This window comes from Grammomys surdaster, unplaced genomic scaffold (genome assembly GCF_004785775.1).
Source record: "Grammomys surdaster isolate TR1022 unplaced genomic scaffold, NIH_TR_1.0 142, whole genome shotgun sequence".
NCBI classification, from domain to species: domain Eukaryota; kingdom Metazoa; phylum Chordata; class Mammalia; order Rodentia; family Muridae; genus Grammomys; species Grammomys surdaster.
The window spans coordinates 996,625-1,013,087 of NW_021604600.1; the positions used below are offsets into that span (position 1 = coordinate 996,625).

The following is a 16,463-nucleotide window of genomic DNA, read 5'->3' on the forward strand; positions in this document are numbered from 1 at the left end:
TACTAGTAGACCAACTGAGTTGTCTGGAAAAGGCTCAGCCCAACTGAGGTACATGGAAGGGACACTCCAGCCTGTCACACTACCTGCATACAGTGCAGTGTGTTCAGGTTCACAGCTTTTGTGAGCTGTCACCCATGCTGGTGTGGGTGGGCTTTGGTGATACAGCTACCTTTTTTGCTCCCAGAAGTGACCCTTATAGTAATTTCTGTTCCTATAAGTAACCCTTTGCTCATAATTCTGTAACTCCAGTGAAACTCATTGCTTCATTAGTGCAGACTTTGTATTACCCTTACTTTGGTCTATCCTTGGTTGTCCATACAAGTAGCTGTCTGTTCATATTTTACCAGGAAGAATACCATATAATAATCCCACATGTAGAAATAAACTTTTGATGATAGTTTCTCCAGCCCCTTTTCCAGGCACACTAATATATTAGAAATACAACAACATACTGATGAGAAAACATTTTATAAGAATGAGGTCATATGATATATATGTGTGTGTGTGTGTATTATATATATATATATATATATATATATATATATAATTTTTAAACACTGATATTCAATTTAGCTGTGTGTAGAAAGTCTTAATTACCGGTGTTCATAAAACTATGACAGGAGAATTGCAATTTTGAGGCAAGCCTGGAATACATTGAAGATGCTGTCTCTAACAAAAAAATTTAATTTTTCTTAGTTGTAGCAGAAGGATCTCTTGAACTTGAGATACTCATTATCCACTATAAGGATACTGGTTCCACATGAGTGCTCGAGTGTATGGACCTACATTCACAGGAACACACATGTCCTTGTGACCACAGCGTGTAGAGTCAGAGGACCAACCATATGGGTTTTTAGATCTCTTCTACATTGCATTTGAGACAGGGTCTCTCATTGATCTGGAACTTCACTAAGTAGTCTAGGCAAGCTCCAGGAGTCCAGTGAGCTCCAGGAGGTCTTCCTGTCTCTGCCTCCCTTCTTGACATCTCTAGGATTACAAGTGCCTGCAGCCACACTCAGCTCTTCAATGTGAGAAATTCAAACTCACATCATGATACGTATGAGGCGAGTACTATACAAACAGAGCTATCTCTTCAACTCTCAAGGGCATTACTGTTTTTTGTTTGTTTGTTTGTTTGGTTGGTTGGTTGGTTTTTCGAGACAGGGTTTCTCTGTGTAGCTCTGGCTGTCCTGGAACTCACTCTGTAGACCAGGCTGGCCTTGAACTCAGAAATCCGCCTGCCTCTGCCTCCCAAGTGCTGGGATTAAAGGCATGTGCCACCATTGCCTGGCTTAAGGGCATTTCTTAATTAAAACAAAAATCAAACCTGTAAGGAGTTAAAAAATCATTATGCTTTTAAAAGTAACTTAATCCAATATTCATGATTGTGATTTTCGTTGTTGTATTGTTGAAAAATATAAGTCAAGTAGACAAAAACAGTGATACTATGAAAACCATCAGGTACCACTAAGTAGCGTCAATCAATGATTATCAGCATTTAGTAGTTCTTGCTTCATCCATTCCCTATCACCAGCCATCTTGCTTCCTCCCCTCCCCTCCCATGCTCTTCCCTGCCCTCTTCTCCCTTCCCTTCCCTTCACTCTGAGTTCCACCTTTGGCAAACCATCTCTTTTTTTAAATGTAAATATTAAACTTTGCTCTTAGGACTACTTTCATTTTATCTTATAAGTTTTGCTATGTTGTGCTTTAATTTACATTCAATTCTGGGATTTGCTACCACTGATATCTTCAAGGATTCAGTCATTATTTGATCACATTTTATTCAATCTCCATGATTTTGTTTGTGCTCTTTAGTTTCTCTTGATCTTGATTTCTAATTTTAATCCATTGAGTACAGATAAAATATGAGACATTTTCCCAGTCTTTTCTATTTGTTAACCATGGTTCATGTCATGTGATATGATCTATTATACAGAAAGTTGCATGGGGTGCTGTGGAGAGAATATCTTGTGTATTGTATAGATATGTCACCTGTTGATTAAAAAGCCTATAGTCTATGGCTTAGGCCAGGAAATGGGAGGTGGAACATCTGGGAGGCAGAGGGAATTCTGGGAGAGAGTGAAGCAGGAGATTCACCTGGGAGATGTGATGATGAGATGGACATATGGTACTGAGCACAGATAACCAGCCATGTGGCAGAGTGTAGGTGAAAAGAATTGGGTTATCTAAGTCATGATCTAGTCAAAGTCAAGCCTAGTTATATGGCCGAGGTATTTGTAAATATAGTTTAAGTCTGAGTCTTATTTCTGGAAGCATGGGGATGGAAGAACTGAACTCTAACTCTACCAGGGTGCTGAGAATACGTGTTTTGTAGTGCTTTGAGGGGGTATCATGTCTGTTATGATCCATTTAATTTACAATGTGATTTAACACTTCTCTCTTTTCCATCTTCTCTCTTCTCTCCTCTCCTCTTTCTTCCCCTCTACTATCCCCTCCCCTCCTCAACTCTCATCTTCTTTCCTCCCCTCCCTCCTCCCTCTCTTTGACTCTCCATCTTTCTTTTTCTTCTCCTCTCTTTTTGTTCACTGCTTTCCTGTTTACAGAATTAAGCTTGAACTCTTTCTGCAGTATTTTTAAAGAATGTTTTGTTGTTGATATCATCATGTGTTAAGGAAGAGTGCTTCTGTCATCCTATGCGCCCCTCAGCTTTACCCAGAAGTAACTCTGGTACAGAATTTTTATTTTTTTAATTATTTTTTAAAAGATAGTTTCTCTGTGTAGATCTGGCTGTCCTGGGACTTACTTTGTAGACCAGGCTACCCTTGAACTCAGAGATCTGCCTGCCTTTGCCTCCTGAGTGCCTGGCTATGGACAGCATTTTTAGAAAGCTATCTGACACTATATTCACTGGGCTAAAAAATTGTTCCCCCAAAATATACCATTTCTGGAAATTTATCATGTGGAAATGATTTACAGAGAAAGTAATCCATATGTATGGCTGTGTAACACCATCTGTGATAGCAAGAAACTTGTTGAGAAGGCCTCCGTTAGGAAGCCAGTGAACACTGTGCCTTATAAAATGAAGAGGACGTTTTTCAGTCATGATACTGTTATTTTTAAAAGCTATTACTTAACACAGAAAAATATTCCTTAAAGAAATGACCACAGATGAGAGCAAGGTGTGGTAGCTCACCTACTATCTTGGGCAGGAGATAGGTAGAGGTAGTAAGATAAAGAATTCTTGGCCAGCCTGGGCTATATAGTAAGAAAAAAAAAAAGCAAACAAAAAAAAAATCAAAAACCACAATAAAAAGGTTTGAGGCAGTAGCTCAGTGAAAGACCACTGGCCTAGCATACCAAAGCACTAGCTTTGCTCCTCCACACTGACAACAGCAACAACAACAACAACAACAACAGCAACAACTAAATGGCGTTTTAAGATGGACATATGCCGCTATGGACATTATATAAAAGGATGATAAAAGACAATGACAGATCCACAGAAAAAGTACATTTTGAAAATGAAAATACCTATAAAAGGTTGATGTGAACAAAAAAAATACTTTTTCATCAGTTTTCTTTGAGAGCTTTTTTTTTATATATATGTAAGAAAATAAGAGATACTAAAAGCATATGTCGGTAACATATTTTTCTCCTTCCCTTGTGGGCTAGTTTGTGGTTTCATTCAAGAACATTTAGGCCAAAGAACAAAGATTTAACTAAAATGGACCTACCAGCTATGTAATTTGGCCAGCACTACCATTTTGCACATCTGTGCAGTGGATCTGAGTTCACACTAAGCCTAGAAAATCACTACGGAGAGTGACTGAGCTCTATCTGTCAAGCGTTTGAAGGGCCCTGGGCACACAGGAAGCTGCCTGCCAACACTGAGTTCCAAACTTCTCGTTAAAATCATTTTTTATTTTCTTTGCATTGTGGCTGTCAGTCAAACTCTGGTCCAGGGAGGAAGGAGAGCAGAGCAGAATGAGTAGAGTAAATGCTCTGCAGCCTCTGAGCACTTCACCTGCCTCTGGTTTCTTCTCCAACTGAAGAATAACGCAAACGTCTCAGCTGGTAAGCGCCTCTTCAAAGGTCATACAATGAAGAGCTGAACAGTGGGAAATGGCAGCATCATCTGGAAAGATAAATCCCTGGCTCACAGACAAGGATCTCACAGACATGGTTCCTAGATCATGAAAAACCAAGAAAGCAGCATCTCATGAATTTGGAAGTGGATTTCCTGAAGTTTTTTCATATAAATTTAAGCCTGGATGCTTGTGACAAGGCTAGGAAGGCATTTGAAGGGTCTTCAGGTGACTAGAAGGAAGTGAGACTGTATGTTACATAATTGCACATACAGGAAATACTAAATCCTTGGAGAATAGGTTAGCAGCTGCCTTCCAGTGGGGAGAACAGAGATGAATTGAATACATGGATGAAGGATCTTACAGGGGTGATGGAAACAGCGTAAAACAGGATTATGATGATGGCCGCGCTGAGTAAGCTTACTAAAAGTCACTGATTTGTATAATTAAGTGGGTGAATATCATAGTATGTAAACTATGACTCAATACTTTACATAAAAAAGCACACCTATCCTTGAAAGGCATACCCCTTTTGGGATAAGTGAGGTCTGTTTAGGAGTTTCTCAGTTTGCTACTATTTAGTAAAGAATAGGAAAGTAAAAGATTGGTGTCACTATAAACAAACATGGAAAGAATCTTTGTAGAATCCCTTTTAAGTAGAAAGCAAATGAGCTGGATGAAGAAAATGTTTGGATAACATCTTCCAAAGTCCCATGTATTGAAGACCTTTGCCTATAGCCCTAGTGGAATTGGATGGAACCTTTAGGAGGCAGTAGCCAATAGAAGGAAGCGAGATGATTGTACATCTGCTCTTCTTACTCTTCCTTCTGGCTTCTGGGTTACCAGAAGGTAAACAGCTTTCTCTGCCACGTGCTGTCATTGCAATGTGCTACCTCAGACCCCAAACTAATGGGCCAACTCATTATGGGCAGAGACTTCCAAAGCTGTGAGCCTCCTTTTAAGTTGACCATCTCAGGTGGTCGTAATCTTAGGAATGGAAAACTGACCAGAACATAACAAACCAAGTGATTGCAGAAGAAAGAAAAGGAAGTCTGGGCCCTTCCCAGTGGCTGCTCAAAAACTGCACTGAACATTAAGCAGCACTCCAGCTGCCTGTCAGCTACTATTCTGGAAGGATGGTGATGTCATCCTCTCCTGTCCCCTTCACTTAGCCATTTTTCCATAGCTGAGAGGTCAAGAGGGTCATAGAGCACAGAGAGGAAGGAGAAGGAGAGAGTCATAACAAATGGCACTTCAGATTCAGAGAGGTGGCCTTCAAACTAAGGAGCTACAGAGCCTTTATGCACAGATTAAACAAATAGAAGAGTCTGCTTCTTACAGATGGCATTAGTTGATCATATGTTGTCACTGGATCTCTGCCATCCAACTGTTCCTTAATCTAGAGCATGCAGTACTTCGGATTCATTCTAAAGATATATTATGAGTATTATTTATACTAATCATAACTTAAAGCAATGGTAAGTTTGAAAACTATCAGGAAGAAAGTAGATATGTATCATGGGAATGAAAGTAAAGTTAGGCTTTCTAAACATTTGCCCATATTGGTGACCTGAGGAGGGTCATTTTAGTCTTGCCAGCAGCGTTTGCTTGCTTATCTTTTTTATGTGTTTGTGTGTGCTCATGTGCTCTCATGGTTGTGTGTTTGTGTGTGTGTGTGTGTGTACAAATACATGTATGCATGTGGCCCAAAGTTGCTGTTGGAAATCATACTTGATCACCCTTCTCTCAATAATTCTCTCAATAATGAGTTCTCTCAATCAAACCCAAACTTTCCAATATTGCTAGTCTTGCTAACTAGCTTGCTCTGGGGATTCCATGTTTCTGTCTTTTGAGGCTGAAATTATAGATGAACTACTGCATCCATTAGGTACTTTATGTATGTTCTGGGGACCCAAGTTCAGCCCTCTTGCATGTGAGACGAACACTTGAAGCACTGAGCCATCTTCCCAGACTACCAAATCCTTTTCTGAGTCAAAGCTATTAAGTAGGTTCGACCAAAGATGTATATGAAGAAGTCAGCTGGCAGTGAATACTGGGAAGTCTGGTTTCTTGTGTGCTACATCAGGTGATAGGACAAAGACAGAGGAGATGAGATCACCAGAGTGCACACAGAGATTGCAAAGGAAGTTACCTGGAAAAAAAGATTGGAAACATTTCATATCACTGGCCCTCTTGCTGCAAAGATGAAAGAAAGATGTCATTGCAGAGTAGACTAAGAGTGGGATCAAAGGTAACTCATGAACCATGTCTGCAGCACAGAGAGTAAACAGGCTGGCCTGGAGGGCTAAGGAAATCAGAAAACAACATATGGCAATGCAGTGTGAAGAACAATGTGGAGGCCAACCTGAAGAGTACAGCTCTAAAACGTGGTCAGTGTGTGACTGGCTGGCTTCAGGGAATGGTTTGGCATCCTCAGGAAGGTGCAGAAGGCATCAGTTTGAAAAAAATGAAAGAGGAACAAAAAAGCACTAGGAGAAAGTAAGCTGAGATGAAACAGAAAGATGAGATCAAAAGTGAGATGTCTAGTCTCTTTGGAACAATGACAACACTATTATATCTATATAAAGCTATAAAGCTATTATACTGTATCTATATAAAACTATAACACTATTATACTGTATCTATAGAAAACTATAATGCTATTATACTGTATCTATAGAAAACTATAATGGGATTATACTGTATAGAAAACTATAATGCTATTATACTGTATCTATATAAAGCTATAAGACTGTTATATTGTATCTATAGAAAACTATAACACTATTATACTGTATCTAGAGAAAACTATAATGGGATTATACTGTATCTATAGAAAACCATAATACTATTATACTATATATTTTATACATATAACATCATTATAGTATAATTTATCTTAGGTGTTTTTATATGTATTTACTCATTTAATAACTTCCAGGAACACCACAGATATGCTCTATTATTGTTGTACATATTTTAGAACTGTGAAAACTGAGAGGGGCTGAGGAATTCGCTTCAAGTCTGCCAACTAGTAAGTGTGGGAGCCAGAATTCCAGCCTTGAGTGTTTTATCCTGGAGTCTATGCTTTTAACTGTTACGTTAAAAAAATGGCAGGAAACTAAATACGCAAAGGTTGATTAAAATTATTCAAGGTGGATGGATTAATTGAAGTTGAGGATGACTGGTATTAGAATAAAAACCCGCTTCCAATGGACATAAAACAAAAACAAGGAAATGTGGTATAATAGATACAGAAGCCAGAGAATACAACTTTCCCTTGCTGACTAAACAGAGGAATCAGATTCCAGGCAAAATAAATAAAAAGAGACCTATGTCTAGACATAGTCTGTCAAAACAAAAACAAAACACAATCGACAAGAGAACACTAAATAAAGAACACATGAAAAGCAAGCTACCACTATATATAAAATTCAGCCTAACTTCTAACTAAAAAGAGAAGAAATTCTAATTACATTCTGTTTCCACATTTCAGATGTAAATAGAATGACAAAACATACAAGAAAAAACAGAGTATCAAGAAGAAATGGGCAAATCTAGTATTTTGATTTTGATAATTCAATGACCTCTATCAATGAGAAATGAGTCAGAGACTAGTTAAAATGAACACCATCATCACAAAGCAACTGAATATAAATGACACTTAAAACTTACCATCTGAAAACATCAGACATGCATTCTTCTTAAACTCACATGGAATGTTCACCATAAAAGGCCACATTCTTGATTATAAAATGTTTTTACACGTTTAAAGTAATAGATACCATACAGTATATACTTCTGGAGCACAGTAGAATTAGAATAAAACCAGTAAGAGAAAGATAGCTAGAAAATCTCAGTCCTTAAAGATGAACATAAGAATTGAAAAAGTACAAGGTTTTGACACACAAAAAAAGTATCAAGGACTGAGGGGATGGCTCAGACCTCAGAGGCTACAGCATTGCTGCACAACCAGCCATGAAGACCAGAGTTCTGATCACCAATACCCACATAACTAGTACCAGGTTGGGCTTCATAGCTATGGTAGTTTGTATAGGAATGGCCCACATAGACTAATGAGTTTGAGTGCTTGGATCATAAGGAGTGGCACTATTAGGAAATATGCTTTGTTAGAGGAATAGTGTTACTGTAGAGGCAGACTTGAGGTCATATATGGGCAAGCTATGTCCCGTGGAACACACAGTACCCTTATGCTGCCTGCAGAGCAAGGTGTATATCTTAGAGTTTTACTGCTGTGAACAGACACTATGACCAAGGCAACATTTAATTGGGGTTGGGTTACAGATTCAGAAGTTCAGTTCATTATCATCAAGATGGGAACATGGCAACATCCAGGCAGGCATGGTACAGGGAGAGCGGAGAGTTTTGTATCATCATCTGGAGGTTGCTAGCAGAATACTAGCTTCCAGGCAGCTAAGATTAGAGTCTTAAAGCCCACACCCACAGTGACACACTTCCTCCAACAGGGCCACATCTACTCCAACAGGCCCACACCTTCTAATAGTGCTACTCCCTGGGCCGAGCATATACAAACCATCACAGTGTGGAACTCTCAGTTCCTTCTCTAGCACCATGTCTTCCTGGATGCTGCCATGCTTGCTGCTATGATAATAGGCTAAACCTCTGAAACTATAAGACATCCTCAATTAAGTGTTTTTCTTTATAAGAGTTGCCTTGGTCATGGTGAATAAAACCCTAAGACAGTAGTCTGTCTGTAATTTTAGCACTTAGAAGTTGGAAGTGGGATCTCCACAGCAAACTGGCTAGACAGACTGGCTATATTGTCCAACTCTAGGTTCAAGTGAGAGGCTCTGCCTCAGTGAAGAAGGTGGAGAGGGGTTGAACAAGACAACCAACATTAGCTGTGGGTCTCCATCTACACATGTACCCACAGACATGCATACACATGAACCACATGCATATGAGGAAAGGGCTATAAAGAGAAATTTTAGAATATTATGACCTAAACGCAAATTAAAATGTGTTTCAATAACTGTAGGATGCAGTCAAAGCAACTCATGGAGGAGATTTTTAGCAATGATTGTATGTATCAGAAAGAGACAAATAGCTAAAAATCAAAATGTAAGTACATTTTAGGAAGTTAGAAAACTAGGAATGCTGCCAAATGTCCATCATCTCTTCTAGAAAACACACCTCATTCTATGAGATCAGCATTATCCGAACGCCCAAACTAGAGATTTTACAAAATATAACTCATTTTCATCCACATACTGAAAGGATGGAAAATTTTAGCTTGGCCCCCAAAACTCAGCTTGGGGCTCTCTGGCCCAGTTGGACTAAGAAAAACAGGTATGGGCTGGGTAAACAGTTCTAAGAAAAACAGGTATAGAGAATGTGTGAGCCCCTGACCCTGAACCTGATGTTATGCTAAGATAGTGCGTGCCAATTTAAAAGGAGCCAATGAGAATGCTGTGTTTCCCTACCCACTTGGTTTGGTTGTGTTTTTACCCTTTATAGGAGCTTTTATAAGCTGAAGTTTTTTACTGCTTGGGGCTGATCTCCTCTACCCCTGTGTGGGATACGGGTGAAGCCCCAGCACGCTGGTTTGAATAAATCCTCTTGCTGTTTGCATCAAGACTTGTTTCTCATGAGTGATTTGGAGTGAAATCACATTGTCCATCGAGCAGTAGGGTCCTCACTCTGAGGGTCTTATAATACAAATGCATTTCCTCAACAAAATGTTAGCAAATTCATGAAATGGGATTGGTTACAGGTATGTAAAGCTGGCTTATCATTTGGATTATTTTTTGCAATCTATGTTATTAACATGACAAGAAGAATAGCCATGTCATATGATTTTCATAAATATTTGATAAAAATTCAACATCTACTATGCTAGTAAGCTTTTATGTCAACTTGACCGAAACTAGAGTCATCTGAGAGGAAAGTACACCAACTGAGAAAATGCCTCCAAAAGATTGAGCTGTAGGCTAGCCTGTGGGTATTTTCTTAATTAGTGAATGATAAGGGAGGCCATAAGTTGGAGCAAAGGTAGTCCTGGGTTTTATAGGAAAGCCAGCTGAGCAAGCTATGAGAAGCAAGGCAGTAAGCAATGTTCCTCCACAGCCTTTGCATCAGCTTCTTGCCCTGTAGGCTTTTGACAATGAACTAACTGTTTTATATGGAAGTCTGAGTGAAATAAACTCTTCCTCCTTTAAGTTGCTTTTGGTCATTATGTTTCATCACAGCAGTAGGAAAGTAACTGAGACAGAAATTGGTACCAGGAGAGTGGAGTATTGCTTTTACAAACCTGACCAAGTTGTTTTGGGGAGGATTGTGAAGGAATTTGGAACTTTGGGCTAGAAAACCCATTTAATTGTTGAGCACTCAGTGGGCTGTTTTGTAGGAGCTTAGAAGGCAATGCTGATAGAAATGCAGATGATGGAGGCCTGGCTTGGAAAGTTTAAAATCTCTCTCAAGGCCATTGCAATTTTGAATAGAGAATCTGTGGTGTCTGGTCAGCTGAGGCTGAAGGATCAGCTGTGGTAAGAGACCAGCACCACTGAAGTAAAACCTCTGCTTTGTTGGGACAATGCAATGTCAAAAGCCTTCAGGGCAGGAAGCTGATGCAAAGGCTGTGGAGGAACGTTGCTTACTGCCTTGCTTCTCATAGCTAACTAGAGCTGAGAAATTAGTGATGATTAAGTAGAGCCCAGCACCATTAAGGTGAAATCTGGGAGGTGTTTGGTCAGGGTCAATGTATGTTAGAGGTTGCCTAGGTTGTAACTTGTGCTGGCAGCCTAACTTGGTAGTGTGTAAGAGTCTTTCAGGTGATTATCATTTTTGGCATAAAGGGGTTATTAGCATTTGAGGCTCCATACCAAGAAGAGGCCAAGAAGAGGCTATTGGTGAAAGTGCAGTCCAGTTGTTGTAAAAGATTCCAGTATTTTGGAGATGCTGGTACTATGGGAAGACTTCCAAGAATAGCAACAAACCATGTAGTAGAGCTGGCTCAAGCCTAGAAGACGAACTGGGTATGCAGCACAGAGTGGAGGCAGAGAAGTGACTCAACCACTTTGGAGGAGCCCAGAAGATCTGGAGTGAACCCCAGACATTGGGCATTGAGTTATTTACAATTAGAATTTGGTTTTGCTTGGTTCAGATTGTGATTGTGCCCTGCTTCCTCCCTCCTGAAATAAAATATTTATTTTTGATTTTGCTGGAGCCCAAGAGACGTTGAACTTTTAAAAAGAGTTTTGGAGTTTTATTGAGACTTTGGATTTTAAAAGAGTGTTAATTTTTAAAGAGTCTGAACTTTCAAGTGTTTGAATTTGTAAGGTGGTGGGACTTTTTAAGTTTGTAAAATGCTTTATATTGTAATGTTGGTATTAATGTGTGTGCTCTTGGGGGATGAACAAGAAAGGAAGGGTTATGGCTTAGCCGTGATGTGTTTATGTGTCAAGTTGACAAAGGATCAACTGTGCTGACCAGTTTTATGCCAACTTGACATAAGCTAGAGTCATCCGAGAGGAAAGAGGCTCAATTGAGAAAATGCTTCCATAAGATCAGGCTGTAGGGCATTTTCTTAATTAGTAGTTGATGGGAGAGCCAGCTTATTGTAGGTGGTACTACCCTGGGAGAGGTAGTCCAGGGTTGTGTAAAAAAGCAGGCTGAATGAGTCATAAGAAACAAGCTAGTAAGCAGTATTCCTCCACGGCAGCCTCTGCATCAGGTTCTTCCCCTGCTTGAGTTCCTACCTTGTCTTCCCTCAATGTGCTGTGATTCAGGATATGTAAACCAAATAAACCTTTTCATCCTCAAGTTGTTTTTGGTTATGGTGTTTCACCACAGCAGCATAAAAAGTAACCGAGACACCCACTCATGATCAAACATCTCAGCAAATTCAGAATAGATGGAACATGCTCAAAACAAACACAGATGTCGTCATACTTAAGGGAAAGGACTAGATATCTTCCTACGTTGGAGTTTTTCTCTTTCTAGGATTCTAGGATCCTCTTTCATCACTCCTGCTCAGAGTCATACTAGGATGTCTTGAATGGAATGAGACAAGGAGATAAAAATTAGGGAGGAAGAAATGAAGCTTTGTGACATAAAAGGATGACATGGAAGAGACTCCAAAAAAAAATCTCTCTGGAACTTATTAGTAATACATCAAGGTTTTCAGGTACAGGGTCAGCTTCTTTTCTGCTTATCAGAAATGATCACATAGAACTTAAAATCCGAAGCATAATACCATTCACACTATTTCAAAAAGAAAGAAATAGTTATAAATTTTAAAATGTATAGGAACTATATGGGGAAATGACAAAGGTATGATAAAAGATTAAAGTGTAATAGGAAGGTAAGTCAAAGCTACATATGGAAAAGAAGACTCAAAAGTCACAATGCCGATAAAACTCTGAAGTAAGTTTATGCATGTATGTGTGTATGTATGTAGAATATTATGTATTTTTTTCTCAGTTTTGTGTGTAAATGTGGAGGTCAGAGGTCACTGTCAGGTGTCTTGCTTAGTCTCTCACCATATAATTTTTTGAGACAGGATCTCTCAACTGAATTGGAATTTGCTGTCTGTCTAGACTGAATCCACCTGGCTGTCCCCCTCAGTTCTGGGATTGCAAGCCATGTCACCACATCTGGCTTTTTCAGGGATGCGAGAGATCTAAAACCAAGGCCCCCACTTGAGCACTTTGGCCACAGAGCCAGCTTTCTAACACTGAATCAAGTCAACCTTTAAGCAACCACCACTCCGTTATTAAACATTCACATCAAAGAATATTTGTGGTTAGTTCAAAGATAACATAGCAAAATTGGAAATACTTCAACATGTGACATTATAACGACAAAGTTAAAAAGAAGTACTAACGTCACAGTCACCAAATAGGAAGCACGTGAACATACAGAACAAGACTTGAAACCATCAAGAAGAACAGTAGTGCTGGTATTTCTTATTTTTACTGGGAGGTGAAATGATGGAAAATTTTTACAAAAATAAAATAACATCCCCAAACACTTCCCAAAATAAACTATCATTGTGGTTTTATATTTAAAAAGTAATTAAATGTCCTCAAAGACCTTATTTTAGGGCTACTTACTTCTTACATGGGGGTGAGAGGGTCAGCTCTGAAGGAGCAATTGTTGATAAGACCTTACATGTCCCCATACATTCAGTTGGGTTTGGGGTACATGACTTAAACTCACACAACAGGGCATGAGTACCTCTTTCTGGAAAGATGTTGTTTTTGGTGAGTTTCACACTCTTGGGCCTTGGGTTATGATCATCCATGCCCATGATCAGGTTTCGGAAAAACACATCAAATTTCTTTCTGCTTTCAGCATTGATGGTACCCGACACAGTCCACACCAAGGAGAAGAGAAACAGGCCTTGCAGCCAGAGGAAGATCTGCTGGCTTGACAGACCTTCATATATCTCCATTTCCTCCTCTTGGATGTCCTGGATTTCATCTGAAAGTGAAAGGAAGTGAAGCTTGGGTTGAGAAAAGTGCTGGAAATGCAAGAGATGAGCGCTGGGTCTGCCTATGAAGGACCTGGGAAGGCGACTGAAATGGCTGAGAACCCATGCCATGCACCAGACCTTTTATCATATACATGTATCCACACACACAGTGACTACAGGCTCTTATGTGTGTATATGTCTGTATGCAGGCTCATGTGTGTTCACATGTCTGAGGGTACAGGTGGAGGTCAGAGTTGGATTCTGGGTGTCCCTTAATTGCTCTCCACCTCTCTTTTTTGAGACAGGGATTCATATTGAACCCAGAACTTGTTAATTTGGCTAGATTGGCTAGCCAGTGAGCTCCAGGGATCCTCTGTCTCCACTTCCTAAGTACTGGAATTAGAGGCAACAGCTACCACGCTTAGCTTTTACCTGGGTGCTGGAGATCTGACCTCAGGTCTTTATACTTGCATGGCAAGCACTTTATAGATTGAGCTGTCTATCGCCCTACTCCATATATATATTGTTGTGATTAAACACATGTAAAGTGTACCCACTTCAGTACATTCACGTGGGCAACCATTATTGCTATTCATAGCCAGTGCTCCTTTATCCAGAACTGGAGTTTGGTCCTCCACTCCTTACATGGCTAGCACCCTATTTTCTATATCCATATGTGACTACCCTAAGCACATTCTAGAACCCCGTTATTCTGTGATTACTTTATTTCATTAGCATAGATAGTATCTTCATGCTTCACCAATTTTGTGCTTGTCAATGATTCCTTATCTATTTTTATTAATTATAATACTTTGAATTCTATTTTATACATATGGATGTTTTTCCTGCATGTATGTATGTGTGCTATATATGCCTGGGACCCTCAGAGGTCAGAAGGAGGAGTTGGATTCCCTGTAACTGAAGATACAGATTGTTGTGAGCTGCCATGTGGGTACTGGAAACTGCACCCAGGTCCTCGGCAAGAGCAATGAGTGCTTTTAACTGTTGATTCTTCTCTCCACCCCCAAGATTTCCTTTTTAAAAAACTGAATACGTTTCACCTTGCAATTATACCATTTTGTTTATCCCTTCATCTATTGATAGATATTTGGGTTAGGAAACAACCTGAATGTGTATGCATGGGCATACAAGTGTCTGTTCAAGTCCCTGTGCTCAGTTATTTTGAGTACATACATAGAAACCAGGATATTGACCACATATGTGAAGTCTATGGCTCCTTTTTCAAAGGAACCACCAAAATATTTGGACAAACTGTTCACTCTATATTCACAGCAACAGTCCCTAAGTCCACAAGGGTTCCAACTTCTGCATCCTCTCAGACACTTGTTATTTATGTATTGTGTGAAAAGACATAACCGTCATTGTGGATTTGATTTACACATCCCTGTGATTAGCCTTTTCTGTGTAATTCCTGCCCATGTGTAGCTTCCTGGAGAAATGTTCATTCAAGATACTTGGCCATTTTTGTATTTTTGTGCCAAATAAGTGTTTATGTTTTTAAATAATGCTTCTTCCTATATCCTCTAACGTAATTCTTTGTATGTGTCTGTGTGTGTTTCTGTGGCTGAGAGTACACTTATACATGCTGATGTTTGTGCACGTATAGGCACATACATGACCGAGGCCAACCCCGGTTGTCCTTCCTCAGCTGCTACCCATTTTTTTTTTAGACAAAGTCTCTTGTTGGTCTGGGACTTGCTGATGAGGCTGGGCTGGCCCCTCAATAAATCCTTCATATCCAGTATCTCTGCCTCTCCAGGGCTGGGGTTACAGGCATATGCCACTGCACCCCAATTTTCCACATCTTTTCTGAAGATTGCAAACTTGGGTCTTCTTGTATGTCTGACATGACTGAGCCATCTTTTAGTTTTAATGCTAATTCTTTTAAATTTTTGAGTCAGGATTTTATCATGTATCCACAGTTGGTCTAGAATTCCATATGTAGGTCAGGCTGGCCTTGAACTCAAAGAAATCAAACTGCCCCTGCCTCTAAGTGCTGGGATTGAAGGCTATATCATGAATGGCACCTGATATTAATTCGTTATCAGTCACGAAATTTGCAAATATCTTTTGTTCTGTGTGCGTTGACCTTTTACTGTTAGTAATACCTTTTGCTGTAGACAGATTTTAAATTTTAATGACATACAGTGTGTTTATTCTTTTTTATGTTTGGCCCATGTCTTTGGTGCTACATCCAAGAATTTGTTACAAAGTTAAAAGTTACAAGCTTTTTTTTTCTCTTAAAAATTCATAGTAGTTTTTTCTTTCTATTTAGATTTTGCATCCATTTTGAGTCAATATATTTATATTTTTAAATTAGGTAATGATCCAACTTCCTATATAGCCCTGCCTGTCTGAGAACTCACTATGTAGAGCAGGCTGGCTTTGAACTCGCAGAGACCTGCTTACCTCTGCCTTAGTGCTGAGATTAAGGGCTCCTGGCTTCAATTCTTTTTTTTTAAAGATTTATTTTAAAATTATTTGTATGTTTGTGTATGAGTGTGGGTATGTGCATATGAGTGCAGGTGCCCAGAGAGGCCAGAAGAGGGCTTTGGATTCTCTGGAGCTGGAATTATAAGCAGTTGTGAGTCACTTTACATGGGTGCTGGACCCTGAATTTGGGTCCTCCACAAGAACAGCAAACACTCTTAACCACTAAGCCATCTCATCAGCCTAGCCAACTTCATTCTTTTACAGTGACAATCTAGTTTACCTGGTACTGTGTATTGAAAACATTATTCTTCCACATGGGTAGTCTTGACACATATAAGTCAAAATAATTTAGCCATTTATGGGAGGCTTTGTTTCTATGCTTTCTATTCCTCTACTGGCCATGTTAGTCTTTGTACTAGTACAATAATGTTTGGATGACAGTAGCTTTATAATAAGCATTAAAATCAGGATGAGTAAATTTTTTGGCTTTGCTCTTTTCCAAGATA

The 16,463-nt window shown here is 39.4% G+C and overlaps 1 protein-coding gene across 1 annotated transcript in view; it reads right to left on the minus strand.

The window, feature by feature from the left end:
- Dnah3 (dynein axonemal heavy chain 3) overlaps positions 1-16,463 on the minus strand; it is a 162,689-nt gene that overhangs the window by 57,651 nt on the left and 88,575 nt on the right. Inside the window, exon 40 of the mRNA XM_028764257.1 lies at positions 13,266-13,511. Within this exon, the coding sequence (XP_028620090.1) occupies positions 13,266-13,511 (246 nt within the window). The remainder of the gene's footprint in view (positions 1-13,265; positions 13,512-16,463) is intronic.